Source organism: Oryctolagus cuniculus, chromosome 15 (genome assembly GCF_964237555.1).
Source record: "Oryctolagus cuniculus chromosome 15, mOryCun1.1, whole genome shotgun sequence".
Classification (NCBI taxonomy): Eukaryota; Metazoa; Chordata; class Mammalia; order Lagomorpha; family Leporidae; genus Oryctolagus; species Oryctolagus cuniculus.
The window spans coordinates 34574860-34600951 of NC_091446.1; the positions used below are offsets into that span (position 1 = coordinate 34574860).

The 26092-nt window shown below is 39.1% G+C and overlaps 1 protein-coding gene across 1 annotated transcript in view; it reads right to left on the reverse strand.

Annotated features, from left to right (window-relative positions):
* LOC100352031 (cytochrome P450 2C3) overlaps positions 1 to 23876 on the reverse strand; it is a 28487-nt gene extending 4611 nt beyond the window's left edge. The window contains 7 exon segments of the mRNA XM_070057553.1: positions 4211 to 4398; positions 7502 to 7643; positions 8540 to 8713; positions 10938 to 11098; positions 14410 to 14577; positions 15332 to 15454; positions 23669 to 23876. Coding sequence (XP_069913654.1) covers positions 4211 to 4398; positions 7502 to 7643; positions 8540 to 8713; positions 10938 to 11098; positions 14410 to 14577; positions 15332 to 15452 — 954 coding nt within the window. The 5' untranslated portion in view covers positions 15453 to 15454; positions 23669 to 23876.
* Between the last annotated feature and the right edge of the window lie 2216 nt (positions 23877 to 26092).

The window sequence follows — 26092 nt, forward strand, 5'->3', positions numbered from 1 at the left end:
CACCTTTGTGAACCTGCGGCTGAATGCAAAATCTGGATTTTTCTGCTCCTCCTCAGCATCACATGAAAATATTCTATGAAATATTGTTAGCCTAGGGAAAATTGAAATTCAAGGTACACTTTCTACTGAATATATTTAAATTTCCCACCATTGTAAAGTCAAACCACAGGGAGTCTAACTATTAGTCATCAGGGTTCTCCTGTATCTCCTCTGTCTCCAGTTATTTCCATTTAATTGTCACATATTCTTTCTAAAAGGTAAGCATTGTTTTTTGTTTCTGCAAAGTTTTTCCTAAACTCATTGACATAGTAAAACATAAGGAGCTAAGATTAGTTTTCAGAACAGGTCAGAATCAGTGGAATATTTCTGTCAAGTTAACCATTTGAGCTCTAGATATGTTTAACATTTAAATACTTCAATGTATTAAATGTAACATATTTGCATTAGTTATCACAAATAACCAAAGACACAATGAATGATAAATACTCCTTATGCAAAGTTTACTCATGTTAAAATGCTCAGTACAGTGAAACTTCATTGCTGTTATAATAATGATTACATTCAGAGTAGAGCATTTTCTTCCCACAGTGCAGAACAGTGAAGATCAAATTATGTTGTGCTGCTCTCCAGATAAGTAGATGGAGATCAAATCAGGTACCCAGAATTTGTGAGAACAGGTCCAGGAGAGAAGGAATCTATAAGCAGGGAGGGTCTCAAAAGTGCAGAAGATCAGTCTCGTAAGTCCATGGCTGTGGGTCGTGTGTCACATAACAAGAGGAAGTGCCACAAAGCTCTTTGGCACATAAACAGTGGGGTGTTGAGAACTGCAGGTGGATCCCAGATGATAGAAGGTGCTAAAGCCCAATCACAGCCAGGACACAAAGAACATTCTTGGTAACCCAGATATTCTATGATGACCCCTAAAATGCCAGTTGGTCCTAGAAATCAGTCTAGATTTAAGGGTCCTTCCTAAAGACTAATTTCATGTTTGAAATTAATCCACATAACAAAGAGTTATACCAAGCCTTAAAAAAGTTGGAAACAGGGGGCGGCTCTGTGGTATAGTGGGTAAAGTCGCCCCTTGCTGTGCTGACATCCCATATGGGCGTTGGTTCAAGTCCCGGCTCTTTACTTCCAATCCAGCTCTCTGCTATGGCCTGAGAAAGCAGTAGAAGATGGCCCAAGTCCTTGGGGCCCTGCACCCACGTGGGAGACCAGAAGAAGCTCCAGGCTCCTGGCTTTGGATTGGCACAGCTCCAGCTGTTGTGGCCAACTGGGGAATGAACTAGTGGATAGAAGACCTCTCTCTCTCTCTCTCTCTCTCTCTCTCTCTCTCTCTGCCTCTACTTCTCTCTCTATGTAACTCTGACTTTCAAATAAAATAAATAATAATTCTTTTAAAAAAGTGGGAAACATTTTTCAGTAATTTATCAAATATTAAAATAAAAATCCCAGAAACAGATCCAGAGATGAGGAGCCATGAATTCTCTAGATGAACTCTTCTCAACCTCTGGGTAACTTTTCAGTTAGACATACATGGACCCTTGGCTGGTGCCACAGCTCACTAGGCTAATCCTCCACTTAGTGGCGCTGGCACACCGGGTTCTAGTCCCGGTCGGGGTGCTGGATTCTTTCCTGGTTGCCCCTCTTCCAGGCCAGCTCTCTGCTGTGGCCCGGGAAGGCAGTGGAGGATGACCCAAGTGCTTGGGCCCTGCACCCCATGGGAGACCAGGAGGGGCACCTGGCTCCTGCCTTTGGATCAGTGCGATGTGCCGGCCATAGCACACCAGCCGTGGCGGCCATTGGAGGGTGAACCAATGGCAAAAGGAAGATCTTTCTCTCTGTCTCTCTCTCTCACTATCCACTTTGCCTGTCAAAAAAAAAAAAAAAAAAAAAAAAAAAAAAAAAAAAAAGACATACATGGACCCAACTCCAAATCATTCATTTAATGTTTAAAAAGTAAAAATGGAGGGCTGGCCCTGTGGCATAGTCTGTAAAGTTATCACCTGCAGTGCCAGCATTCCATATGGGCACTGGTTCTAGTCCCGGCTGCTCCTCTTCCGATCCAGCTCTCTGCTATGGCCTGGGAAAGCAGTAGAAGATGGCCCAAGTCCTCAGCCCCTGCACCCACATGGGAGACCAGAAGAAGCTCCTGGCTCCTGGTTTCAGATTGACCAAGCTCTGGCCGTTGTGGTCATTTGGAGAATGAACCAGTGGATGGAAGATCTCTGTCTGTCTCTCTGTCTGTCTCTATCTCTCTCTCTGTCTCTCTCTTCCTCCCTCCCTCCTTCTTTGTACCTCTGATTTTCAAGTAAAATGAATACATCTTTAAAAAAAGTAAAATGAGTTTTAACTTAGACACTTTCAGGAAATACTGAGGAGGAAAGCAATTCTTGAAACATTTTATAAATCCAGCATAATTCTAAGAGCAAAGTGGTGGAAAGAATGTCATCAGAAGAGGGACGAGGAGAAATGGGAGAAGGGGAAATCACAGACCATGAAGGTAATACACAGACATTTTCAGACTAATCTAAAACACTCCATCACCAGTCAACCGAGAATTCACAAAATGGAAACTAAAGTTCTATAAGCTAAAGAAGAGAGAGAATAAATATCCAGAATCATAGGAGGAAAACTAAGAGATTATCATGTCATTGATGTGGGAGCAAGCATATTCTAACTGAAGACCTCTCAAAGGGTATTAATCACTACCAGTAGGCCATGTGAAACGAAGTCTGGAAAGCATCCATTAATGTAATCATATTGGCATCCATGAACTTGATGAAAACAGTGTCACTGGAATGGAAGATATTTCTTAATTGGTTTTTGATAAAAAATCTGATTAGGAAATGATTTATATATATTTATATATATAACTAACTTCTTCTGTGAATTGATTAGATCATTGATTGTATAAGTGTGAGAGAGTGTGGTTAGAGTTTAGGAATAAGAGTATTTTAAGATACAAGAGAATTTAGGCCGGCACTGGGCTCAATAGGCTAATCCTCTGCCTAGCAGTGCTGGCACACCGGGTTCTAGTCCTGGTCGGGGCACTGGATTCTGTCCCGGTTGCCCCTCTTCCAGGCCAGCTCTCTGCTGCGGCCTGGGAGTGCAGTGGAGGATGGCCCAAGTGCTTGGGCCCTGTACCCCATGGGAGACCAAGAGAAGCACCTGGCTCCTGGCTCCTGCCTTCGGATAGACGCGGTGCGCCGGCTGCAGCGCGCCGGCCACGGCGGCGGCCATTGGAGGGTGAACCAATGGCAAAAGGAAGACCTTTCTTTCTCTCTCTCTTTCTCTCTCTCTCTCACTGTCCACTCTGCCTGTAAAAAAAAAAAGATACAAGAGAATTTAGCATGTTGAATGTTGAGAGAAAGGAGCCAGGGAGGAGTGGGATGATGAAGATTAAAAGAAAATGAAATATTTGAGTAGTGCCCTTGTAAAAGTGAGAAGAAAGGGATCCACGTTGCAGAGAGAAAAGTCCACTTCAGATCAAAGAAGAGTCATTCTTTCACCAAAAAGATGAAGGTATTTCAAAGGAGATGGATGTAGTTAAGCATGCAAATCTAGGGGAAGAGGATCCAGAGAGCTCCCTTCCAAGGGCTCTAGTTGTCTTTGGTGGAAGGGCAGAATACCGAGAAAAAGAAGATAATGGAGCATTGAAGTTTGAGGAGAGTTCAGGGTTGAAGGGGTCCTTGTGGAGCATGGTGAAGTGAGTTGAGCTAGGTTGTAAAACAGGATTGTTGGGTACAGCTGCGGATACATTTGGGGTTGGTAATAATAATATCATCCTGGTGGGCACATGGTCTTTTTACTACAATGATCAGTTGCCAAAATTCTTGTTGGGAGGCAAGAGGATACTGAACTGGAGATTCTTCAATTCAGTGGAAATGATCAATATATGATATTGGTCAATTAATAAGAGTAATAAAATATACCCTGGAAAAATGGGAAGAGGACAACTGATTGACTAACAGAGAAGCAGAGTTTGGAGCTATCTAGGTACTGAAAATCCTCTGGGAATCCAAGCACTGCCATGTTTAGAAAATTGTGTCAACAAACAGTAGGGAGATGAGGATGTGGTCACAGAGTGAGCTGCCTGAGTTATGACAGTGCCATAACTTGTAGAAGGCTCAGTAATCTACAATTATTCTATGGTGATAACTGATGGCCTAAGATTCCTGGGGTGGAGAGTAGATGACATGTGTCTCACCTTTGGAATGAGGTATCCTCGGAACTGGATGTCTCAAGTCACTGCACGGGGCACGTTATTGGGGACCAGGTCAACGTATCTCTGGATCTCATGCATCACAGCATCCGTGTAGGGCATGCGGCTCCTGTCCTGCATGCAGGGGCTCTGGTGTCTGCCAATCACATGCTCGATCTCTTCCCGGACTTTAGCTGTCATGGACAGAATCATATGTACAGTCAGTTTCTTTTAATACTTTAATCATTGTCACATAGTGGTAGGAGATGGGTAGATGGGGAAATAATGTGCCATTACCTCAGTAAAGGGAAACACAAAAACAATTTCAGCTATCTGGGAAGACTGAATGTTCATGGGAGATATAAATACACGCACATATAAAACACAACTAAAAGGTGAAATTTATTCCTCAACTCAAATTCTCTGGCTTTTACTTGAGAGACATAGGTTTCTGGGATCTTGAAGGCACACTACAGACCATGTATTCCTGCTTTTATTTTAGATGTATGATCGCTTCTAGGCCTTTTGGCTAAAATCAAGTGTAGTATTTTAGATTTATAATTTCCAAAAGGATGAGAACTACCCTCTATAGACTAGAATAAGATGCTTAGTTGACTCAGGAACAAGAAGAAAGTTAACATTCATTCAGAATATAATGTATAATGCATATGCCACATCATTTATTATGTTACTTTATAATTCATCAAAGCAGTTTTATGAGTTAGGTATTTTATTGTGTTTCCTAATAACACTCAGGTAATATGTAGTATTTGCCATATAGTTTCCCTTATACAGAGAAGGGATTGGAGACATGAGGAAAAGCCATGAATCTCAGGTCACGTGAAGGCCTTGCTATTGGATTCTACAATCTGTGTTCCAAAGTAGTAACACCATGTTGCTGCTTTGGTCAGATAGCATTTATCTGCTACTGAGAAGTATATCTTTGTAATGGAGTATTTGAAAATCTGTGATTTATAAGTATAAGAAGAAAAAAAAGGAATTTCAGACAAAAAATGAATTTCCTCTTTTCAGTTTGAGAGGTTGGAGTTTTGTCTAGTATAGCATGGTGAAACAAAGTGGTCAAGGACTACTGATAAGGGTTCATACTGTGGTGCCAATTAGTGTCATGCCTGCTCCTCTTCCAATACAGCTCTCTACTTATGGCCTGGCAAAGCAGTAGAAGATGGCCAAACACTTGGGCCCCTGCACCCATGTGGGAGACCTGGAAGAAGCTCCTGGCTCCTAGCCTCTGATTGGCCCAGCTCCAGCAGTTGCAGTTATTAGGGAGTGAACCAGTGGATGGAAGACCTCTCTTTGTCTCTCCTTCTCTCTGTCTGTAACTCTCCCTTTCAAATAAATAAATAAATAAACCTTGAAAAAAACAACACTGATAGGTGCCGGCGCAGTGGGTTAATGCCCTGGCCTGAAGTGCTGGCATCCCATATGGGCACTGGTTCTAGTCCGGCTGCTCCTCTTCTGATCCAGCTCTCCTTTATGGCCTGGGATAGCAATAGCAGATGGCCCAAGTCCTTGGGCCCCTGCACCCACATGGGAGACCCAGAAGAAGCTCCTGGCTTCAGATTGGCACAGCTCCAGCCATTGCGGCCATTTGGATGTGAACCAGTGGATGGAAGACCTCTCTCTCTGTTTCTACCTCTCTCTGTAACTCTGTCTTTCAAATAAATAATGTAAATCTTTAAAAAACCCACCATTGGGTTGGAGCTGTGGCTCACTAGGCTAATCCTCCATCTGTGTTGCCAGCACCGTAGCGGACATTTGGGGAGTGAACCAACGGAAGGAAGACCTTTCTTTCTGTCTCTCTCTCTCTCACTGTCTAACTCTGGCTGTCAAAAAACAAAACAAAACAAAACAAAACAAAACAAAACAAAACAAAACACCAAAAAACCAAAACCAAAAACCCACCACTGGTAAAGGTAGAATGTTCACTAGATTGACACCATAAGGGAAGAAGATAGGAAGAGAGAATATATAAGAGCATGGCTAAGAAAAATGAAAATAGAAAATAAAAATGGAAATGATGGGGAAATATGACAAAAGAAATGATTTTGAAATGGCCAAAATATTTACTGTTTTGGAGAAAATGTCATAACCTATTTTTAACTTCAATAAACATAGGTCTTATAGGATTTAGTGAAATTATTTTACAGAGTCTGTCATGTGAAGGAAAAAAGGGCTACTATATCTTACACTATGTCCTAACAAAGTAATTTTATGATTGTGTTTCTAAATTACTGTAATCAGGCTGGCGCTGTGGCTCACTAGGCTAATCCTCCACCTACGGCGCCAGTGCCCCGGGTTCTTGTCCCGGTTGGGGCACCGGTTCTGTTCAGTTGCTCTTCTTCCAGTCCAGCTCTCTGGTACAGTATGGATTACAATGGCCCCCCACCCATAATTTCCCCCCCACCCACACCCCTCCCATCTCCCACTCCCTCTCCCATTCCATTCACATCAAGATTCATTTTCAATTATCTTTATATACAGAAGATCGATTTAGTATATATTAAGTAAAGATTTCATCAGTTTGCACCCACACAGAAACACAAAGTGTAGAATACTGTTTCAGTACTAGTTATAGCATTACTTCACATTGGACAACACATTAAGGACAGAGATCCCACATGAGAAGTAAGTACACAGTGACTCCTGTTGTTGACTTAACAATTTGACACTCTTGTTTATGGCGTTAGAAATCTCCCTAGGCTCTAGTCATGAGTTGCCAAGGCTATGGAAGCCTTTTGAGTTCGCCGACTTCGATCTTATTCAGACAGGGTCATAGTCAAAGTGGAAGTTCTATCCTCCCCTCAGAGAAAGGTACCTCCTTCTTTGATGGCCCCGTTCTTTCCACTGGGATCTCACTCGCAGAGATCTTTCATTTAGGTCCTCTTTTTTTTTTTCCCCAGAGTGTCTTGGTTTTCCATGCCTAAATTACTCTCATGGGATTTTCAGCCAGATAGGAATGCCTTAAGGGCTGATTCTGAGGCCAGAGTGCTGTTTAGGACATCTGCCATTCTATGAGTCTGCTGTGTATCCCACTTCCCATGTTGGACCGTTCTCTCCCTTTTTGATTCTATCAGTTAGTATTAGCAGACACTAGTCTTGTTTGTGTGATCCCTTTGACTCTTAGACCTATCAGTGTGATAAATTGTGAACTGAAATTGATCACTTGGACTAGTGAGATGGCATTGGTACATGCCACCTTGATGGGATTGAATTGGAATCCCCTGGCACGATTCTAACTCTTCCAGTTGTTTTTCCTGCCCATTGTTGTGGTGATACCTGCAATCTCAGGATGCTTGAGCAGGAGCAGGAGTCCAAATGTCAGTGTGGTGCTCGTTGTTTCTGTCCCCGCACTGAACACATCCAATATGGTAATGATCAAGTGGTCCATGGTAAATTCAGACTCTTTTTCGAGAGTTCCCTAGCAAAGATGCGTTAGAATTACATGATAAGACAAAATCATTAGAAATAATACAAAATAACTCGCTATAACAGAAGAATTTAGCAAATTAACCCAGGGAGTAGAGACTGCTATAGCTGAATCACTAGGACTGATTCAAAATGCTAAAATATAATTAGATTTACAAAGTTCAAAAATCCTTCTGACTATTCATTGTTTGATTCAGAGTCAATCAATTCCCCTTAGTATCTTCCAAACATGTATTTCTATGATGTCGCTCACTGTTACTCACCGTCTATGTGGCCTGCTCTTTGCTATTCTATCCTGTGCACATTTCTCTTCCTGGCCTCCAGACCCTCTCACCTCCAACTACATCACTGTTCCCAACTTCACACATCATTACACCCACCACTGATCTTCAGCTAAATCCAGATAACCTCTGAAAATTCTATGCACTTCACCATGGTGCTTATTATCCCCTGGACTCATTTTATTGTCCTTGATGACTTCATCCAGAAATTCCTCAACACTTACCTCTCTGTGGAGGTTTCCTATAATTTTTTTAAAGTAAGCCTTCCTGGATCCCTATTCATGCCTATGTTCACTCATTTGTTACATGTTCAATATTGGGAAGTATTTTTATGTAATGATATGCTATCATCATTCTACAAAGTATGTAAGTGTGTATATATGTGTTATAATTTGTCCCCAAATAAACAGCCAGCTTTAACATGGTTGATACAATATCTTCAAAGTCTTTTTTTTGAATGAGACACCTGACATGGCTGGCTTATGCATTGAATATACCTTCATTAAGGAGCATTTGTTAATATCCCAGTTTCACCAGGAAAAATAAAGCTATTCTATGAGTCATGTCACCCACAAATGTGAAGTAGCATATTGGAGTCACATTATACCTTTTTCATTTTAATCAGGAAATAGTCAATAAAGTCGTGAGGGTTATTCACATCCAGAGATTCCTGATGTTCTTGTACTTTCTCTAAAACAAACTTCTTTTGAAAAGCAATATTTTTAAATAACTGATGATGAATTCCTGGGAGATAATGTAAAATAGGGAAAATATTGTAGAGCTGAAAGAGGAAGAAATTCATTGTTAGTTCACTCCACAAACATTCGAAAGTCCTTATAACTTGTGAGACTCTGCTATGTGCTGAGCAGGTAAAGATGACTAGGACTTGCTTCCTATACTACAACAGACACCACAGAAATAAAAATGAATCATCAGAAACTACTACAAAGATCTATATGCCGACAAACTGGGAAACTTAGAAGAAATGTATAGATTCCTGCAACCTACCTAAATTGAGCCAAAAAGACATAGAAAACCTAAACAGACCCATTACCAAGATGGAAATTCAATCAGTAATAAAGAATGGGAGAGGGAGGAGGAGGTGGGCTGGGAGTGGTGACGGGAAGGTGAGTATGGTGGGAAGCGTCTCTATATTCCTAAGGTTGTACTTATGGACTTTATACTCATTAAATAAAAGGTTTCTAAAAAAAAAGAAAGCTGCAGGTCTGGTTGGGGGAGGGTACGTAGATGGGCAGAGGGGTGCCCGACCTCTCTTTTTGTTCCTCTATACTTTCTCTTTTTTCCTGCATGGAACTTCAAATGCAGTTCACCATGCTCCCCCTACTGCTGCTGTCTGCAGCTCCATGGATCTACGATTTCCCATCTAACCTGGTCCACTGGGGGCTGGCACCAGCCTCCCTATTCCGCATCTTGGCTGCACCTCCACAACTTCCATTCTTATTTGTTCCGTCAGCATTTACTTGCCCAGTCTCTGTTGATCTCCTAGAATTCCTGCTGTGAATTTCCTGCGGCTCTATCTCCAGCATGTATCCTCTCTCCTTTTTAACTATTTAATTTTCCTCGTGTGACTCGGATCATCCTGTTGCTATACCACCATCTTGGAACCCATTCTGGGTTATTCACATATCCTTCTTGTCAACTCTTTCCACATAAGAATATTGAAGTTGAAAGGTCAGATAACAACTCAAAGGCAACAACTTAGTGAGATCAGAGTTTGAACTCAGTGTTCGTTCCAACTTACACTACACGTATTTCTCCAGGGAGTCACCAAAAAAGTTAGGACTCATACTCTTTTATTATAATGAAGAAACAGTACAACAGGAAGATTAAGAAGGTACCCAGATCACTTAGCTTATTGTATTTGGGCATTTTCCACACTCAGGAATATGCACATTTACCTGACTCAAAGTTCCTTCTTGGTCCTAGAACTCACAGCCTCTGCTTCAGACAATACCTTAGTGATGAATTAAACTTTTAAACAACTTACTCAGAATTGTAGCTTGAATAAAACAATAAATAGAGACTTAGAAAATCTAGATCTGGGTGCCAATGCTCTGGCATAGTAGGCTAAGTCTCTGCCGGTGGCACCTGTGTTCCACATGGGCAATGGTTCGTGTCCCAGTGCTCCAGTTATAATCCAGCTTTCTTCTTATTGCCTGGGAAAGCAGTGGAAGATGGCTCAAGTAATCCACATGGGATGATACCTGGCAGAAGCTCTTGGCTCCTGGCTTCAGATCGGCCCAACTCTGGCCATTGTAGCTATTTTGGGAGTGAACCAGTGGATGAAAGACCTTTCTCTGTCTCTCCATTCTGTCTGTAACTCTGCCTATCAAATAAATAAAATCTTTTTTAAAGGAAAAGGAAATCTAGACTCTAGATCTAGTTCTCAGGTTGTCTTGCTAAATAACTTTGGAAAATATAAAGAATAGTTCTGAGTTCAAATTTGCTGTTCCTAATTTAGAGAGAGTAGATTTTATTCTAGTGTCCTTGCCAGAGTGAACACATCCTGATGTATGATTTACGTAGAATTTTAATTGCTAATGATTATAAAACACAACTTCTTTGCTTTTTCTAAAAATGAACCATGATAAGGAATACATTTCCCATTACCACACTCTACATAAAAATTGAGGAAAAAAATTTCCCCCAAATTACCTTACTTGGGGCAGGTATTCTATGTAGTACTTGGATATTGCTTGCTTGTCTTGCTTGCATCCCATACCAGTGTGCCTAGATTTGAGAGCCTGCTGAGGTCTCATTCCAACTTCCTGCTAAATCACATCCAGGGAGGCAGTACAGGATGTATAAATTACTTAGGTGAGTGCTGCCCACATGGGATACTCCTATTGACTCCCAGGCTGCTGGCTTCAGTTACAAGTAGTAACTTGAAAAACATTACTTTGGATGCTTTTAAATGGTTCAGAGGAATGAGCAAAAGATATCTTATAAAAATATTTCACATTTAAAGGGAACTCTGACCTTACTTGTACCCAGGGAGTACTCAAAAGTCTAGTGTTTTCATGAAAATACTTATTCAAGGTTTGAAATGTCTGATCACTGTAGTCAAAACGATTCTGGAAGATGATGGAGCAGATCACATTGCAGGGAACACAGAACAGAAGTGGAGAAGGATCGCAGGGAGGTGCTAAGAAAAGAAGCAGAAGTAAGTACATCAGATCTTACATTGAGTTTAAAATAATTGGGAAGGATTGAATACTTGCACATGTCATCATCATTATAAGCCTTACTTGCTAAAATGAAATTACAGTTACTCAAACAAAGCTGTCTCCTTCACTCCAGTTTATTTGCTACTGTCCTCACAAGTATTCTACTACTCATATCATAAACCAAACTTTTCTAATGAGCAGGATGAAAAATAATTCAAAAGAAATAATTCAAAAATATCTTTTCATGTGTGGAATTTAGATCTTAATGTGGATATTCTTTCATCATATACACAGAGAGCTGAGTAACCTAACAAGTAAATCTACAAGGCAAGTTAAATTTCATTTCACAAAACATAGGGTGCTTTTCTTACAGAAGAGAAAAATAATGAAAGTGCTTGAAGTTATATTGATATGTTAAAAAATCGATTGTAGTTTTAAGCAGATTTCTATGTGTAATAAACAGTACAAATCCATATTATAAGGTTTGGCTGCTAGCAGCTTTTAATCTTCACCTTTATCTTACCCATAACCTATGTATGGATGACCTGGAAAAATGAAGAAAGCTCAAGTGCTCTCTTCTTTGGAACAAACAGAACTATGTATTTCCCCTGATTTGTGGTAATTAAGAGCACTAAAAATGTAATGTATAGGAGTGAAATTGACATTTTGAGCTTTCATGATTGTTTATGAACAGTGTTTTGTTTTTCTTCTTAGTATTTGTTGAACTCTTAGTGTAGGGTTAATCTTGTGAATATAAGAAGTTATGAATATAAGAATATGTGAATATAAGAAGTTCATTGTAAAAATTAAGAGAGGGATTAGGAGAGGAAGGAGGAGGAAGGGTGAGAGCATGGGTGGGAGGGAAGGTAGGATGGGAAGTACCACTATGTTCCTAAATTACATACATGTAATTTGTGTACCTTAAATAAAAAGACAGTCTATTGTAGCAAAATATATTTTATTTAAGCCCCACGATGGACATAAATAAAAAATTACAGCACATTTGCATATGAGAAAGAGAAAGGAATCAAAGTACACCACCAAACCCCAAAGTTAAATAAGAGAGGAATATGTGAGCAAATCTAGAAAACAACAATTTTTTAAAATTGTATGAAGAATTCTTTACTTATTGATAATCACTTAATTAAATTTCCAAATGGAAAAAATAACAGAGTAGCTGAATGTATAAACAACAAGTCCCACTGCATACTGCCTACAAGAACTTTCTTGACCTAAAAAAACACACACAGACTGAAAACAAAGGGATGAAAATGGCATTTCATGCAATGAAAATCAGAAGAGAAGAGGTTTTCCTGTTCTTTTATCAGACAACAGAATCTTTAAGTTAAATATTTTACAAAGACAATTTTTCTCAAGAGGGTTGTATAGAAGTACCCAGAGTTTGCTTCCTCCTTCCCAGAAGAGGCAAACATTAAATAGATAGCTGTGTTAGTTAATTGTCTAAGGACAAGTTGCAAAACCCAGTAAGGGATAATGAGAACCTGGTAGGACACAGAAAAAAATTGAAACTATAACTACCATATGATCCAGTGATCCTTTCTTTGGTATAAATTTAAACAAGGGGAAATCAATATATTGAAGCTATGCCCACATTCTCATGTTTTTTGAAGCATTAATCACAATACCAAGAAAGGAATCAACTTAGGTGTCTATCAATGGATAAATGGAAGAAATAAATGTGATATATATGCACTATGCAATAGCATTCAGATATTAAAAAGAATGAAATCCCATCATTGGCAGCAGAAATAAACCTGGAAAATGTTACGTTAAGTAAAGCAGACGAGGTAGGGAAACAAAAAAACTCCATTATTTGTCTCATATCTCACAGGATAGGGTAGTGTGGTACTTATCAGAAACTTGAGTAGTCAGGAAGAAAGGTAGAAGGGGATATGTGGATCAAACAACACATAATCACATTTAGATGGAAGGATGGGGGAAGTCTAGTATAAGCACATGTATAGAGAAAGAATGTAGATAAGTAATTGCCTGAGATTAAGGATGAGGGAAAAAGAGGTGAATTGTATGGGTAAGATAAATTGGATTGGCACTAATGGTTAAAAGAGTTTCTTTCTTGAGCCATGAAAATGTTTTAAGATTCACTTTCATGAAGATTGCACAACTCTTGAGAACATACTGCTGTATTGTCCACTTGAAAAAAAGTGAACTATATGATTTGTGAATTTTATATCAAAAAACCATCTTTTAAAATAATAAATTACATTAATGCATAAGTACTTAAAGTAAGCTTATAGATCAATAGAGGTAGTATATGCCTCATATTTTTATCCCTTTTCAGAAATATCACCCATCCACTCCTAGGTAATATGTTTCAAAAACCCTCCTTCCCCAAATGTTCAGTGACACTCAATCTCAAGAAACTTATGCAATGGTAGAAATTAGATCATGCAAAGATTTCTAAGAATTCTATTATTTTTACATTAATAGCAAAATAAAAGAGAAACAAAACTATAGAGACAATAGTATAAATATGGTTAAAAATACAGTGGGAATTCAGTATTTTCTTTATAGAATTACCAATCATCTTAAAAATATTGGAATACTGATACTCCAAAACCATACTTATCTTATGGTTCTGGTCTTCCCCCTTCTCTGCTTAGTCTACTGTCCACTTCTTTCTTCTTCCACCTCCTTCCTAGGCTGGTGTGTGCATATACACATCTATGCCCCATAGAGAACTGTGACATAGCAGCCCCCACTTCACACCCACACTCCTCCATATGAGCCAAAATTTAGCTTTCACATTTGGAAAAATTTTCATCCTTGCAATGTTACTCAAGACACTACTAGAGAGCTTACTCAGTTTTTCATGCTAATATGGCCACATCTTCTAGCTCATTACAAACCCCATGTTCTTTTCACCTTCTTGTGCACACAGCTGACCATATTGTCCAACCCCTCTTGCAGGGGTGACCCTGTTACAAAGTTATAGCTCATGGATGTGAGAGAAATTTTGTGTGCCACTTCCATACATGACTGAAACACCATTTTCTCTTTTCCTTGTTTTGGTATTCCTTCCCTTCTACAACCACACAAAGACACATGCCCTGCATGATGTTAGAAGCTAAAGGATGAAGATACAAAATCCCCATCATCTGGGTGCCTGAAAGAGCTTTTATGCCAACAGTTTCAATGCTTACCGCTCTTACATGAGAAGAAATATTTTTATCTTGTACTTGAGACATCATTATTATTTACACTATTTATAATAGTATTTAGTCTATCCAATTACTGCTCTTAATTATACAAAGAAATATATACCATTGTTTTTTTTTTTTTAACTCTTCTACCAGACACAAAGCTTCTTCCTGAATTCGATCTTCAATAGTTTTCTTTCCCATCCCCACGTTCCACAAAACTGTGAGTGAGAAACGCCGGGTTTGCTTCCATATTTCTCCATTGCTGAAAGCAAGTCCTATCAAGCGAAAGAAAAAAAAAGTAGAATTTAATTCATTTTCATGAATTCTAGGTGAGAGTACTCATTTCTGGAAATCATCTATATACTTAAGAAGGATGGAAATACAGCCAATTTAGTAAGCTTCAGGAATTCCCATTGAGCCCTAAAAATCCTTTCCCTTCTAAAATAAGTTGATCTAGTGATCAGTATTGTGACATAATGCATTAAAACACTGCCTGCAATGCTGACATCCTGTATGGGTGCCTATTTGAGTCCCAGCTGTCCACTTCCAATTCAGCTACTGCTAATGTGTGTGGGAAAACATTGGAAGGTGGCCCAAGTGCTTGTTGGGCCTCTGTACCCACCTGGGATACATAGATGGAGTTCCAGGCTCATGGCTTTATCCTGGCCGAGCCTTAGCTGTTGCTGCCATTTGAGGAGTGAAATAGCAGATGGAAGATCTCTGTCTCTGTCTCCCTGTTTCTCTATAACTCTTGACTTTCAAATAAATAAATCTTTTAAAAAGAGTTTCATAGTTTTTAGCACAAATTCATTAGACATAGGTGGCAAATTTAATGTTTGCTGGGGGCACTGTTGCATCCATAGATTAAAAAATGCATTAATAATGATTTAAAGAAAAATTATTCACAGTTTTTTTTAAATGAAAAGTATATTCGTAAATTTCCTGAAAGCCTTACAATTAGTCAAAACTTTAGCCTATTTGGAATCTTTGCAACTCACAAACCTTTGCATTCCACAGAAAGAAGCATACCTGATCCTTGTGTGATTTTGTCAATCAATGAAAGACTTCCTCTGTCAGAAAACTCTTCTCCCTTATCAACCAGGGCCTCCTTCACTGCTTCATATCCATGCAGCACCACAGTGGGCTTCATGCCTAGATACACAGTGAACACAGGGCCATAGACTTTTTTTTTTGACAGGCAGAGTGGACAGTGAGAGAGCGAGACAGAGAGAAAGGTCTTCCTTTGCCATTGGTTCACCCTCCAATGGCCACCGTGGCCAGCGCGCTGTGGCCGGCGCACCATGCTGATCCGATGGCAGGAGCCAGGTGCTTCTCCTGGTCTCCCATGGGGTGCAGGGCCCAAGCACCTGGGCCATCCTCCACTGCACTCCCTGGCCACAGCAGAGAGCTGGCCTGGAAGAGGGGCACCCGGGACAGAATCTGGCACCCTGACCGGGACTAGAACCCGGTGTGCTGGTGTCGCAAGGTGGAGGATTAGCCTAGTGAGCCGCAGTGCTGGCATCCAAGGAGCCATAGACTTTTGCTAGCTGAAACAGGAACAGAATATACAGGAAAAGTTAAAATGTTAAAAATAAAATGTAGATAAGTGAGGGAAATATTTAAATCTATAAGACACACATTTTAATGTTCATTCAGCATTATAAAATATTTCATCTTCAAAATTAGAAGCTAAGAGGAAAAAACATTATTTAAATGGCAACAACTATTATATTACTAATAACTTTAGCATTGTGGTATCACCATAAATAATTATTCTTTGTGAAACTCTTAATGTGCGACAGGGGCAATATTATGTATTTTTTTCATTTTTTTAAAACATTTTTTCTGTCAAATCTGTTTTGCTCCAAATTTCTCCTTGATTGTGATAAATATAATAAATTACTTGTTATCTCTTTGTCTCTTCCTGTTTAAGAGAAATCCCTCCAAAATACCTGATATATTGACTATAATTGTCCTACATTTTCCATTCTCCACATATTCTTTCTAATGCCAGAAACCCCTAATTTAATTAACGATGGAGAATATGGCATGCTGGTCAGTTTCATTGTCCAGGTTTACTTGAAATTTGATGTGATCCTTTGGCTATTTCCTTAACTGACATTAGCAGAAGTGATATGTGCAAATTCTGTGGTGTTGCATGAAGAGCTATTTCTTCCATTACTAGTGGTTAAAATGATAACATGGAGATTTTTATCTATAACAATGAAATGTGAACAGCATTCTAGGAACATGGGTTAGTAGCATTAACAGAATAAAGAAAACTGGTTCTCAAAATGACCCTATGGAGGAGAGACAGCCCACCAACACTCACCCATAGATCATTAGAGGAGATATACATTTCTTTTTTGTAATATTTATTTGATAAATATAAATTTCCAAAGTACAGCTTTTGGGTTACAGTGGCTTTTTCTGCCCATAACCTCCGTTCCACCTGCAACCATCATATCTCCCTATCCCTCTCCCATCCCATTCACATCAAGATTCATTTCCAATTATCTTTATATACAGAAGATCAATTTAGTATATATTAAGCAAAGATTTCAACAGTTTGCACCCACACAGACACACAAAGTATAAAGTATTGTTTGAGTACTAGCTATACCGTTAATTCACAAAGTATACCACATTAAGGACAGAGATCCTACATGGGGAGTAAGTGCACAGTGACTCCTGTTGTTGATTTAACAATTGACACTCTTGTTTATGATGTCAATAATCACCCTAGGCTCTTGTCATGAATTGCCAAGGCTATGGAAGCCTTTAGAGTTCGCCAACTCCGATCAAATTTAGACAAGTTCATAGTCAAAGTGGAAGTTTTATCCCGGTGCTGCAGGTGGAGGGTTAGCCTAGTGAGCCACAGCATCGGCTGCCTTTCCAATTTCTTGATGTAGGCACCTATTTCTTTAAACTTTCCTCTTAACACTGCTTTTGCTGTATCACATAAATTCTGATATGTTGTGTTGTTATCCTCATTTACTTCCAGAAAGTTTTTGATTTCTCTTTTCATTTCTTCTATGAAAAACTGTTCATTCAGGAGCATGTTGTTCAGTCTCCATGTGTTTGCATATGCTCTAGGGATTCCTGAGTTGCTAATTTGCAGCTTCATTCCTTGTTGGTCTGTGAAGGTGCATGGTATGATTTTGATTCTTTTGAATTTTCTGAGACTTGCTTGATGGCCTAGTATGTGGTCAATCCTAGTGTAGGTTCCATGTACTGCTGAGAAGAATGTGTATTCTTTAATTGTAGGATGAAAAGTTCTGTAGATATCTGTTAGATCCATTTGGGCTATGGTGTCGATTAAATCTGCTGTTTCCTTATTGAACTTCTGTCTAGTTGATCTATTTCTGAAAGTGGAGTATTGAAGTCCCCCAGTACTACTGTATTGGAGTCTACGTCTCCTTTTATGTTCCTTAACATATCTTTTAAATAACCTGGTGCCCTGTAATTAGGTGCATATACATGTATAATCATTACATCTTCCTGTTGAATTGAACCCTTAATCATTATATAGTTCCCCTCTTTGTCTCTCTTAACAGTTTTTGTGTTAAAGCTTATTTTATCTGATATTAATATGACTACACCAGGTCTTTTTTTGTTTCTGTTGGCATGGTTATTTTTTTCCAACCTTTCACTTTCAGTCGGCATGCATCTTTGTTGGAAAGATGTGTTTTTTATAAGCAGCAAATAGATGGGTTTTGTTCCTTAATCCATTCGGCCCATCTGTGTCTTTTAATTGGAGAGTTGAGGCCATTAACATTCAATGTGATAAGTAGTGACTTTGCCCTGCAATTTTCCAAAAGATATTTCTAATATATGCTTTGAACTTTCTGTGATCTTTTACTGGGAGGTTTTCTTCCTTTACCTTCTTTCATATTGATGGCCATATTTCTGTGTTTCTGTGTATAACACATCTTTAAGCATCTTTTGCTGGGCTGGATGAGTGGTGACAAATTTTTTTAATTTCTCTTTGCTATAAAAGATCTTTATTTCACCTTCATTCACAAATGAGAGCTTTGCAGGATATAAGATTCTGGGCTGGCAGTTTTTTTCTCTTAGTACTTGGGCTATATCTCACCACTCCCTCCTAGCCTGTAGGGTTTCTGATGAGAAGTCTGCTGTGAGTCTAGTTGGAGATCCTCTGAGAGTAATCTGACGTTTCTCTCTTTCACATTTTAGATCTTTATGTTTCACTGTGGTGAGTTTGATTACAACGTGTCGTGGTGAGGATTTCTTTTGGTCATGTTTATTGGGGGTTCTATGTGCTTCCTGTACTTGGATGTCTCTGTCCTTCTCCAAACCCGGAAGTTCTCTGCTAGTATCTTACTAAAAAGGCCTTCTAATCCTTTCTCTCTCTTCATGCCTTCAGGACCTCCTATACCCCGAATGTTGGTTTTTTTAAAAGTATCCTGTAGATTCCCCATAATATTTTTAGATTCTAATTTCCTCTTTTTTCCTTTGGATTGACTGTATACTTTCCTGTGCTCTGTCTTCTAAGTCTGATATTCTCTCTTCTGCTTCACCCATTCTGTTTTTAAGGCTCTCTAATGCGTTTGTCATTTGTTCTATTGAATTCTTCATTTCATTTTGATTTCTCTTCCATATCACAATTTCATGTTTTATAAAATTACTCATTTCATTTTGATTCCTCCTTAAGAGTTCATTTTCATGACAGAGATTTTCTGTCCTGTCCCATATGGATTTCTATAGATCATGAATTTGTTTTTCATAACTTCTAAATGTTCTTATCATAAATTTTTGAAATGCATAACTTGCATTTCTTCTATCTCATCATCTTCATGATCTTGTATTGGAGTGTTATGTTCATTTGTGAGCATCATAATGTCTTCCTTGTTGTTGTTTCCTCAGTTTATGTGTTTGTTGGTTGGAATTGTGGAGATATTTGATTTCTTCTTTTTTTTTCCCATTGTGGCGGCTTTTCTCATTATACTATGTCTGTAGATTAAGTGGACTGTCTGGTTTTGGTGAATCCCTAGAGGTTTGTGGTGGGTGTTGCCAGAGAACTCTGTTCAGTTTTTCACGGTTAAGTCTGTGCCATAGGTGACACACCCAGGCTTGGAATGGTAAATCTTCTCTCTCTCTCTCTCTCTCTCTCTCTCTCTCTCTCTTTATTTAGAAGGGAAGTAATTCTGCTTAGCTGAGCTCTTCTCCTTGATGGCAATCAGTGCCTGAGTGCTAGCCCCAGTGGGTATAATATTCATCTGCTCTGTCCCAAGGACCACACAAAGGATCTGTGCAATCCTCAGTGTAAGCTCAGATTCCCCTGCAATCTCCCGCCGAGTTGCCAAGGTTACCGAGTTTGTGGTATCCCCCACCTCGACTACTCATGTCTCAGCCACACCATGAGTTTTCCCACACACCCTCAGTTTTTTTTTTTTCACAGTCCCAGTTTATAAGCTCCACACACTCACTAGGTCTTGACCTCCTGTTATTTCTCCCCACCAGAGTCAGGTTTTTCTGCTTGGCTGAGGGTGTGCACAGCCCTGAGCTGGCCCTGCTGTTACGTTTGTCCAAAATGGTGCCTGCTGTATTGTTTTCCCCGCCTTTGTAAGGTGAGTGGAGAGAGAGAATCGTGTTTGTACTGGTCCCTTTTATTTATTTTCTCTCCTCTAGTTAGGCTGGTGAATTTTCCCCCACGGGGCTTCAAGCTTCGTTCCCTCTAGGCTCTTCGTGTTGCTTTTCCACCAGTGTCTCAGGATACTGCTGTTTTGCCTCATCTCCCTTTCCAGTGCTGGTGCATAGACTCGGCAGCTGGGGTCCCGAGCCATGGGCACCCATGCCCTCCACGTAGGTCCCCCATTTTGCACTAGTTTCTGAGAGTTTCCTTTGCAGTTTTTTTCCCTAACTCTTCCCTGAGACTGCAGTATCTGCACTTTCATTAAAATATCTTTTCTTGGACTATCAGTGAGCGCCCTCCCTATTCTGCCATCTTGGAGCTCTGCCAAGATATACATTTCTATGTTCTTGTAATCTTTGTGTTATTGGGGTCTTGTCATGTCAGCTTATGTGGTATCCTAAATGCTATAGGGCCAAATTTTTCTTTTTTATTTTTGAGGAATTATTAATACATTAAATTCTTAGGGTCACAGAAAATGCATGATAAATACCATTACATAATTTTTTATCAATTCCCCTATTAATGTGATATTAATACAAAGAGAGCACATTCATTGTAGTTCCTAGATACAATTTTAAGAATATAATGACACTTTGGGAGGGAGGTAGGAAGAAGGAAGTAAGATTACCCTCTTTCAACTTGTCTCATGATGAACTCCTTTTGGTGCCCAATAATATATTCTGCATAAAGCAAACATTTGGTTGATTTTAACAAGGTGAATGTTAATATGAAACTCCATGTCAATGGCTTCATTTACTTTTTCTTCTTTTTCTAACTTTTATTTAATAAATATAAATTTCCAAAGTACAGCTTATGGATTACAATGGATTTTTCCCCCCATAAATTCCCTCTCACCTGCAACCCTCCCATCACCTGCTCCCTCTCCCATTCCATTCACATGAAGATTCATTTTCAATTCTCTTTATATACAGAAGATCAATTTAGCATATATTAAGTAAAAATTTCAACAGTTCGAACCCACACAGAACCATAAAGTGTAAAATACTGTTTGAGTACTAGTTATAGCATCAATTCACATTGAACAACACATTAAGGACAGAGATCCTACATGAAGAGTAAGTACACAGTGACTCCTGTTGTTGACTTAACAAATTGACACTTTTGTTTATGGTGTCAGTAATCTCCCTAGGCTCTTATTGAGTGGCCAAGGCTATGGAAGCCTTTTGAGTTCGCCAACTCCAATCTTAGTTAGACAAGGTCAAAGTAGAAGTCTCTCCTCCCTTCAGAGAAAGGTACCTCCTTCTTTGATGGCCCGTTCTTTCCACTGGGATCTCACTCACAGAGATCTTTCATTTAGGTCTTTTTTTCCCAGAGTGTCTTGGCTTTCTATGCCTGAAATACTCTCATGGGCTCTTCAGCCAGATCCAAATGCCTTTAGGGCTGATTCTGAGGCCAGAGTGCTGTTTAGGACATCTGCCATTCTATGAGTCTGCTGTGTATCTTGCTTCCCATGTTGGATTGTTCTCTCCCTTTTTTTATTCTATTGGTTAGTATTAGCAGACACTAGTCTTGTTTATGTGATCCCTTTGACTCTTAGTCCTTTCATTATGATCAATTGTGAACAGAAATTGATCACTTGGACTAGTGAGATGGCATTGGTACATGCCACCTTGATGGGATTGAATTGGAATCCCCTGGCACGTTTCTAACTACCATTTGGGGCAAGTCAGCTTGAGCTTGTCCCAAATTATACATCTTCTCCCTCTCTTATTCCCACTCTTATATTTAACAGAGATCACTTTTCACTTAAATTTAAACACCTACGAATAATTGTGTTTTATGACAAATACCAATATTATTAAAATCCTAGCAACACCTGCGTGCTCTAACCTCTGCTTTCCTCCATTGTTACCTTGCCCTATGAACATGTTTTTAATTTGTTCTCTGGGCTACAACTGCATTGGTTCACAGTCAAGGTCTCCAACAAACTATTCTCCCTCAGACTGTAAACATGTACAACTGGCTGTTATCTCTATTTCATCACATTAAAGCTTATTCATACCTTAGAGCTCATTTCCAACTTCAGTTTCTCAGAGAACCCATTGATGACTCTTTACACACCTGATCCTCAACACTACATGGCCTCTTTATATCTCCTCCCTGTTATGTGAATTACAGCCATAAACTTTTCTGCATTTTTAATAAATATCAGCTTACTTTCAAGACAAAATTTTCCATGACTCTTAGGTCTTAATTATCTTTACCTATTGTCAGTGAACTCAAGGGGCTTCCATAGCCTTGGCAGCTCATGACAAGAGCCTAGGGTGATTACTGAGGCCATAAACAAGAGTGTCAATTTGTTAAGTCAACAACAGGAGTCACTGTGCACTTACTCCTCATGTAGGATCTTTGGCCTTAGTGTGCTGTACAGTGTGATTTAATGCTATAACTAGTACTCAAACAGTATTTTTCACTTTATGTTTCTGTGTGGGAGCAAACTGTTGAAATCTTTACTTAATGTATGCTAAACTGATCTTCTGTATATAAAGAGAATCGAAAATGTATCATGATGTGAATGGAAGGGGAGAGGGAGTGGGAAAGGAGAGGGTTGCAGGTGGGAGGGACGTTATGGGGGGGAAGCGATTGTAATCCATAAGCTGTACTTTGGAAATTTATATTCATTAAATAAAAGTAAAAAAAAAGAAAATGGTTTGTATACACCTAACATCCTATGTAATGCAAGGTAGAATTTAATTACTTATTGATTATACAATATATTCAAGCAACTTTTGCAAAGAAGTTACTATACATGCTTAAAAATGATAACTTAAATTCAGAGAAATTGAGAAACTTGCCCAAGATCATGAATTAACAAGTGAATGAGTTGCAGTGCTGACACATTCTCTTCAAATCCAGAGTACAATGTATAGGAAGAAGGGGCTTCCAGGGATAGAGCTCTGATCACGCCGTTATCTTGCAGAAAAGACAAATTTCAGATATTTCATTCACAGTTCAGAGAGATGCTCTTTTGTGAATAACTTGGACTACAGACATGATTGACTCATTTACTGAGAAAATATAGTCAGACAGTGAAAATTCCTGAATTATTACTTATTTCCTTTATCTCAAATTAATATGTGTGCTTTAGGAAAATTTACTGCTGTGACTATAAATCATCAGTTGTTTGTTTTTAAGATTTATTTATTATTTATTTATTTATTTATTTGAAAGGCAGAGTTACAAACAGAGAGAAAAAGACAGAGAGAAATTGAAATCTTCAGTGCACTGGTAGACTCCCTAAATGGCTGTAACTGTCTAGGCTGGGGCAGGGCAGGCAAAAGCCATGAGCCCAGAACTTTCCTGTAATCTGTGCTCATGTGAGATGCTGGCAGCCCAGGCAGTGGCTTAACCTGCTACACCACAGTGCTGGCTAAAGCAAATTTGTAATAACTTAAGGTAGTTTCATATCCATTAGATTTCATCAAAGAATGATTTCAATAGAGGTGATCTGGATCACAATATGAACAAAGAATTCCTACTTTTGGAAATTTTAATAATTATCTCATTGTTCTCTTTCCCTTTTAACTGTTTACATCCTAAAATCACAGTTAGGTGTCCAATGGACACTTTTCTTGTTTAAAAAAACTTTCCCTTGAAAACCAAACATTGTTTAAGACTATGTTTTGTATAGTTGTAGGACCACCTTCTTAACTCATTGAAGCAATTCAGAGAAAACTGATCATACTTACAATGCTCATGGATTTACTGATGTTCTTGGTATTTAACTGTAGGATATTTCCTACAATTGGAAGAGGAGTGGGGCCAGGTGGGAGCTTCTCTTTGTCATAGCTTCGCTTCCACAGAGAAATAAAAACCAAACAAGAAAGACAAATCACCAGGACAATGAAGAAATCCATGGATGTGATTTGTCCAAATGCAATCATAAGTTTAGGATCTGCAGACGTTATAAACATAGTGCATGCTGCATGCTTATCACTAAACATGTGCTAATCTTGAACTTCAGTTAAATATTATCTTGAGTGTCCTTTGGCCTGGTGGTTGCAATGAAAACAAAATGAGTCAATTAAGCGTTGATAAATTAATAAGTTTTCACTGGACATTTCTACCAGAAATAACTTTTACTTCTCCAGGGACAGTGACATTTTTGACCATATTTTAATTATGCAATTGAAAACTATCAGATTTTCAAAGATCAAGCTGGCTGGTAACGGAGATACCAGTTGAATGAAATGCTTCAGCAACAACCTCCCCACAGAGACACCAATTTCTTTTTCTTCTCAATCTTTTTATTTATATAAATGGAAAACTTTCACATATATAATTTTTTAAACTTTTATTTAATGAATATAAATTTCCTAAGTACAGCTTATGGATTACAATGGCTTTCCCCCCACAATGACTTCCCTCCCATCTGCAACCCTCCCCTTTCCCACTCTCTCTCCCCTTCCATTCACATCAAGATTCATTTTCAATTCTCTATATACAGAAGATCAGTTTAGTATATATTAAGTAAAGATTTCAACAGTTTGCACCCACATAGAAACACAAAGTGAAAAATACTGTTTGAGTACTCGTTATAGCATTAAATCACAATGTACAGCACATTAAGGACAGAGATCTTACATGAGGAGTAAGTGCACAGCGACTCTTGTTGTTGACTTTACAAACTGACACTCCTGTTTATGGCATAAGTAATCTCCCTATGCTCCAGTCATGAGTTTCCAAGGCTATGGAAGCCTTTTGAGTTCACTGACTCTTATTTAGACAAGGTCATAGTCAAAGTGGAAGTTCTCTCCTCCCTTCAGAGAAAGGTACCTCCTTCTTTGAAGACCTGTTCTTTCCACTGAGATCTCACTCACAGAGATCTTTCATTTAGGTCATTTTTTTTGCCAGAGTGTCTTGGCTTTCCATGCCTGAAATACTCTCATGGGATTTTCAGCCAGATAGGAATGCCTTTAGGGCTGATTCTGAGGCCAGAGTGCTGTTTAGGACATCTGCCATTCTATGAGTCTGCTGTGTATCTTGCTTCCCATGTTGGATTGTTCTCTCCCTTTTTTTATTCTATTGGTTAGTATTAGCAGACACTAGTCTTGTTTATGTGATCCCTTTGACTCTTAGTCCTTTCATTATGATCAATTGTGAACAGAAATTGATCACTTGGACTAGTGAGATGGCATTGGTACATGCCACCTTGATGGGATTAAATTGGAGTCCCCTGGTATGTTTCTAACTCTACCATTTGGGGGAAGTCAGCTTGAGCATGTCCCAAATTGTACATCTCTTCCCTCTCTTATTCCCACTGTTATATTTAACAGGGATTATTTTTCAGTGAAATTTCAACACTTAAGAATAACTGTGTATTAATTACAGAATTAAACCAATAGAATTAAGTAGAACAGACAAAGAAAAAATATTAAGAGGGATAAAGTATTAAGTTGTTCATAGCAGTCCGGGCTATGGCTGATCAAGTCACTGTTTCTCATAGTGTCGATTTCACTTCAAAAGGTTTCCTTTTTGGTGTTCAGTCAGTTGTCACCGATCAGGGCGAACATATGGTATTTGTCCCTTTGGGACTGGCTTATTTCACTCAGCATGATGTGTTCCAGATTCCTCCATTTTGTTGCAAATGACTGGATTTCATTGTTTCTTACTGCGGTATAGTATTCTAAAGAGTACATATCCCATAAATTCTTTATCCAGTCTACTGTTGATGGGCATTTAGGTTGGTTCCAGGTCTTGGCTATTGTGAATTGTGCTGCAATAAACATTAGGGTGCAGACTGCTTTTTTGTTTGCCAATTTAAATTCCTTTGGGTAAATTCCAAGGAGTGGGATGGCTGGGTCGAACGGTAGGGTTATATTTAGGTTTCTGAGGAATCTTCAGACTGACTTCCATAGTGGCTTGACCAGTTTGCATTCCAACCAACAGTGGGTTAGTGTCCCTTTTCCCCCACATCCTCGCCAGCATCTGTTGTTGGTAGATTTCTGTATGTGAGCCAATCTAACCGGGGTGAGGTGAAACCTCATTGTGGTTTTGATTTGCATTTCCCTGATTGCTAGTGACCTTGAACATTTTTTCATGTGCCTGTTGGCCATTTGGATTTCCTCTTTTGAAAAATGTCTATTGAGGTCCTTGGCCCATCTCTTAAGTGG